Source organism: Arachis ipaensis, chromosome B8 (assembly GCF_059453495.1).
Source record: "Arachis ipaensis isolate K30076 ecotype BB chromosome B8, ASM5945349v1, whole genome shotgun sequence".
Taxonomy (NCBI): Eukaryota; Viridiplantae; Streptophyta; class Magnoliopsida; order Fabales; family Fabaceae; genus Arachis; species Arachis ipaensis.
In genome coordinates, this window is record NC_142443.1 from 113,334,688 (window position 1) to 113,340,756 (window position 6,069).

Genomic DNA, 6,069 nt, shown 5'->3' on the forward strand with positions numbered 1-6,069 from the left:
ATATATATATATCTATTCAATATTTCTGTATCCTTTCTGTCAGAAAAGACACAAAATACACTAATTCAAAATTTGAATGTGATAATAAAAGAAAAAGTGAAAAAATAAATTGTGTCTCTATTCAATATTTCTGTATCATTCCTGTCATAAAAGACACAATATACTAATTCAGTGTCTTATGACATAATGTTTCTGTTTATATCTCATTTAACAAATACGATTTTGTGTCTCTGTATTCATGTCCTAGTGTCCTGTTCTCAAAACCAAATGCAGCCTAAGAGACACCCCCCTCCTATATCCTTTCCATATAGCCATTGAGATATGAGTAGGCCAGCCCCCATGACCGTACGGCATAGCCATCAAGCCACAGAAACTGAAGAATCACTTTTGTTTCTAATAAGAATCACCTTGAATCCATTCATCAAGGTTTTCGTCTCAAACTCCTAAATCACCCTCCGTAATGGACCTACAGCATATGCTATCCTATTACAATGTCTAGGGATACAGGAACAAGTAAAGCACCTGAGATATCTGCCCCTAGTTCACCTTTATATGGGTGTATTGGCCTTTTCTTTTTACCCTTGCCAGTTTGGGGTTAGCATGCTTTTGTATACAACATTACAACTGTACAAGATGATTGAGAAAAAAGATATCCAAGGTAAACAAGACATTGATAGAGAAAGAAGCAAGTGTACTAAATGTCAATAAATTTGAAGTTCAACATGAATTCATTCTAACAATAACCTAATAATGACCGAGTACAGCTCAAAATTGTATAAACTTAGTGGTAAGATTCATTCAATGATTAAGTTAGAATAAAGTATACTACAACATTCAGGATCCTTAAATGGTCATAGCAATATCTGAGTAAGGTGGTGTTAAACTATTGACTCTGTTAGTGAAGTCATCTGTTCAAAGCAGTGAGTCAGCTGAGCAAAGGTGTACTCCGTTTCTGTTAGTTCTGTTAGTTCTTGTAGTGCTCTATTTACTAACTTGATGCAACTGCCGAATCAACGTGTTCAAGTAGAAACCGGTACAAACTTTTCCTTAAGTTCTCTACCCGATGATCAACCTTATCTCCGCCAACCGAATTATCTAACCAGTGATTCACATTTTTCAGCTGTCCAAGAAGACATGCAATTTCAGTGCTCCCTTCTTCACTTTTCAAACCGAATCCATCATCGAGCGATTCCTCCAAGTACTTCAAGAACCATTCTCGAGAAGCCTCAAGCAATTTTTCTGCCAAAGTTGCTGCCTCCTGTATCTCGCTTTCTTTACTTTGATACTGCTTATTATCTGTGTACTTGTTCTTCGCCACCAACAGGTTCCGCTTTGAAGGAAGTCTTTTAGCAGTTGAATTTGGCAAGAGAGTTGTCTGAGTTGCACGATTTTGGTTATTCTGAACAGCGAGATTCACAGTAGGCATTTCCTCGCAAGAATTCTCAATGACAACATAATGACATTTTTCACCATTCAAAGTCTCACCTTTTCCTTGTGCTCTGAAAAGATTGAATTTAGAAAGATTGGTTACAATGGCAGCTTGTACCCAAGATGTAGCATTTTTGTGAAAAGGAACCTCTAGGGTAGAGTGGCTGCTTTGCTTTGTCTCAGGAGATGGGGTGAGCAAAGAATCCAACACCATTGTTGCTCTCTGCAAACTCTGGTGAAGCTCTAGAAACTGCTTCACAAGTAATCCAGCAGAGAGAATCTGGGTAGACTCACAAAGTTCCGCAAACAAGCTGAAACACAATAGTCAATTACATTTGCCAAATGTCAATGCAATTACAAATACATCCAATTACATAATGTCATGTTAGAAAAAAGAACTATTTTTTATATTGACCGCGTCAATAGTTGTCCAAAAGAACGGATGTGATTGAACGACTATGTAAAACGTTTTACATAAGATATTACATAAAACAAACCACAAAAGGCACAATAGGAATAGAAAGTATAAATAATGCCAAATGCATTCCTCCACCTTCCATTTTAAACTAGGGGGAATATGTTACCAAACAAAAATTTATGCATATAAAACCAATAGTTGCAACTTCATATGTTACCTCTAATGCACTAACAAAATACTCAAATAGAAAAATATGTTCAATCAGCTACAGAGAACACGTTATTTCTTAGAATCCATAAGACAGGAAATTGCAGAAGCCAAGCGAACTGTATTTCCACATACTGGACTCATAGACTCGTATCTAAGGATACTATAATATATAATGATCAAAGTTATTAAATACTTGGAAATATAAACCAAAGTCACAAAAGAGAATAATACCACATGCATTGGATTACAGTATCTGCAGCAGATGCCTCATGAAGAGCCCTCACAGCAGCAACAAAAGCAAGATTTCTATGAGTTACAACTTGCTGGAAAAGAAACAGAAAAAATTTCAAACTTTCCATGTGAGATGATGGCATGTAAATTTGAATCTAAGCCATACATATTAATCTAGATCATTATTACCTTCCCAAGATTACACATGGGAGATGGAAGATCCTCCCATGATACAGACACACCACTCCAATTCTTGACATTGATGGGCACCTTAACAAGTTGGCTATTAACAGTGCCAGCACTTGGTGACTTAGAACTCTTACTGCGCGGTGTACTTTCACTCGAAGGAGTGCTTGTCGGCTTCGGACACAAGTTCTCATTTTTATTCTTCAGTGGTGAGACACTCAAAGTTGGGGATTTTAATGGAGACTCAAATTTAAGAGGGAGCTTCTTGTGAACCACCTACAGCGAGCAAATACAACCTCATAAGATAAAAAGAAGTTATATATGAAAGATACACCTAAAAATCAACAATTAATTTTTGTCTTAAAACTAAAATCACTTTTACTCTATCCAGACCCATTGCAGAAGATGCAGAATCTTCCAGAGTAAAGGGCCTACAAGAATGCATTGCAGAGAGACACAGTCATCATACATTCATGGAACTCGTTTTAAACACTATTTTACAAACTAGATTTCTGACTCAAATGAACATTCCAAAGGTTAGCGTAATAGAAAAACAACAAAATAGCCTGATTGCTGGGTCCAACAGCCACCAAAAAGCATTTCAAAATCACAAAAAAGAAAAAAGTGAGGGCCCTCATTCAACATTATAGAAAACACCCAAAACGGTGAATTATTCAACTACAAGTGAAAACAGGTGGGGAAAATAAATAAAATAAAACACTCTCCCCATTAATAAAACCCTACATAAAACACAGGAACATAAAAAAGAGAAACACCATAATGGAGTGTGAGAAAAACAGAAAAGGCGAAAAGGGTATCAAAAGGTTAAAAGCTTTTTCAGTTTTCAACATCACATCACATACATTAGGTGAAGACGAAGCAGATTTCAGCATGAATCTCGAACTAGGAGTCCCAGAACCATTCTTAGAAACAGGGCTTTGATCCCAAGCTCTTCTAGAAGAATCCAAACTCAACCTCCTCATCTCCACCACTACCTTCTCACAGTTACCATTATTATTCCTCAAACCCAAACCCTTCAACTTCCCCTTTGAACTCTCTTCACCCTTCCTCAAACCCTTGTTCTTGTTGACATTACTACCCTTCTTGCTTCTTCTAAAATCAACATTCACATTGGCTCCAACGTGTAACAACTCGCTTGAAACCAAGTCAATGGGGTTCCCAACGCAGGGCCTTCGTTTCGGAAGGGGATTCAAGCCATGAACAACGGGAATAGAGGAAGAGGGTTTTGCTGAGTCAAGGCGAGTCACGTAAACGAACTGACCGAGTTGGACCTTGTCGCTCCAGATCAATTCGGCGTCGTTTTCAGGTACGGAGACGTAAGCAGAATGCAAGGAATCAGAGACTTTGAGGAAGTAGCCCTTGCTCTGCCACGTGTCCTCGTGGGAAAAACGAGGGACGATCTCGATCACTTGGAGGAGCGCGTGGCGGTGCTCCCCGGTCACCCTAGCCTCCTTGTTCCCCGAAGATTCTAGAAGCTTCGAGAGCACGCCAGGTGTTAGTGACGCCATTGCAATGTAGAAGAAGAAATTAGTGGTGGTGGTAGTAGTAGTAGTAGTAGTGCTGTGTTTCTCTGTTTCTTCTAACAATGGTTTTGTTGGTCATGGAGAAATGGCTAACAAGGGAAAGACAGTAAAAATTCAAAACATATGTGAAAAACGCAAATTTAATTTAACTTTTATAAGTAAAGTAACTAATAGCAATTTAATTTATCTAAACTATGCGAATGCGAATAACAATGCGAACACGCCAGCATTGGTGTGTGGCGAATCTCAAAATGACATGGGGGAAGGTGTAAAGTGTGGCATTGAGGAAATCAGGGAAAAAAACCTAAAGTTAATTACAAGGTAATATTTAATTTCATCCCCAAAATTTGATATCGGATTTAAATTGATTCTTAAAATTATGATGAACTCAATTCAATTCTTAAAATTTATAATCGTAATTTATATTCATTTTTTAAGTAGATTTTTATAAATAATATATTAATTTTGCACGTTAACTTATTAAAATTTAGATTCTTCATTTAGATTCTTTAGGATTAAGATCTACTAAACTTCCTAAAAGTTTGATTGGTTCTACAACATCTTCTTGAAGATGATAATAACTTGTAACTTTGGAAGCAACAATTAAAATTTTGGAACTCTAATAAATTTTGATCACATAGAATCTTAGTGAAAAATCTAAATCACAACAAATTAATGTACCAAATCAATACATCGTTAATGGAAATTAGTTTAAGGGTTAATGTGAGTTACGATTATAAATTTCGGAATTCAATTTGAGTCCGTTAAAATTTTAAGGGTCAAATTGAGTCCGACTTCAAATTTCAGAGGTCAAATTGAGTGTTAACTCATTAATTACAAATAAATTGAGTTAAGCCTTAGAGTGACTACCAAAGTTGTATTCGAGTCCCAAAGTAGTCTCTGAAGTTAATAGTTATCCAAATTTGTCCTCGAAGTTACACTTCAAGACTCATAGTAATTCGCAAGATATTTTCCGTCCATCAAAAAGTTGAGTTAGAGTGATTCTTGCCATACTAACATTGTAACAGCTGATGTGGCGAATTTTTTTTTTTCGCAATTTAGTCATTTCTCTCTTTTAAAACCCTAATCCTATTACACTAAATCTCTCCCTCTCAATACTATCCGAACCTAATCCTAGTGAAGATGGTCTCCAACACTAAACGAAAAAGGCTCAATCACCGGAGGACTTGAATGCTATTGCCATGGAACCGGTTGATAGAGGAGTCTGTGGTTGAAGTGGAACCATGGAAGGTGATCGGTGATAGACAAAATAACCGTATCTGCAAAGACCAGCCGGACTTTCAAGTGACGGCAGTCTCAGACTGTTCCCTGATGATGGTGATGGCAAAAGAAGAGGACGCAGAGATGGTGAGGGTTTCTCCTCTGCGATCCTTCCTCCTGTGTTACACGCACTACAAAACAAGTGGGAGACGACACGCAGCTGCCAGGTTTACTGTTGCTGCTCCAACAACACTTCCGTAGTCGGCTGTTGCCACTGGAGACTGGACGCGGCTGTGGGGGCGATGGAAGAATACTGAATTGTCTAGCTTCTTCTGCAATTTGGCTGGGTTATGCAGGATTGAAAAAGAGCTTGAACTGAAAATAGAAGGCTTAAAGACATCAAGGAGACTCCCCTTCTGATTTTGCTTCTATGAAAGTCATATTTTCTTGATTTGTCTTATATTCTCTCTTGTTTGTATCCCATTCTGTTGATTTGTACTAGTGGGACAAATTGTTTTATTGAGACCTTGTCAAGTTTAGGTCAAGCTTAGACTCTTGAGTTGTTGAAATTTGTTGGTGTGAGTGTGAGATAACAATTAAAATTGGCTTCTGTAAACTTTTTTTTGTTGCTAAAACTTCTGCAATCACCTGCATTTGAAGAACTGAAGTCATGTTATATTATTATTCTAGAAGCAAAGTAAAAATTCAAGGCAGAAGCTACTGTCAAATATTCTTCATATGATGACATTCTAACATTTTCTATGGATAACTTTGAAGGTAACATGTTTTTTGGATATTAGAATGAAGATCAAATTAGTGGTACATGACTTT

General features: G+C 37.2%; 1 protein-coding gene across 1 annotated transcript; it reads right to left on the reverse strand.

Moving 5' to 3' along the window:
• Positions 1–780: 780 nt before the first annotated feature.
• LOC107612192 (elongation factor 1-delta, putative (DUF936)) lies at positions 781–4,092 on the reverse strand. Its single transcript, XM_016314000.3, has 4 exons — positions 3,337–4,092; positions 2,477–2,749; positions 2,288–2,379; positions 781–1,739 (listed from the first exon to the last, which is right to left on the reverse strand). The coding sequence occupies exons 1-4, from the start codon at positions 4,000–4,002 to the stop codon at positions 989–991; spliced, it is 1,782 nt and encodes a 593-aa protein (XP_016169486.1). The 5' UTR covers positions 4,003–4,092; the 3' UTR covers positions 781–988.
• Between the last annotated feature and the right edge of the window lie 1,977 nt (positions 4,093–6,069).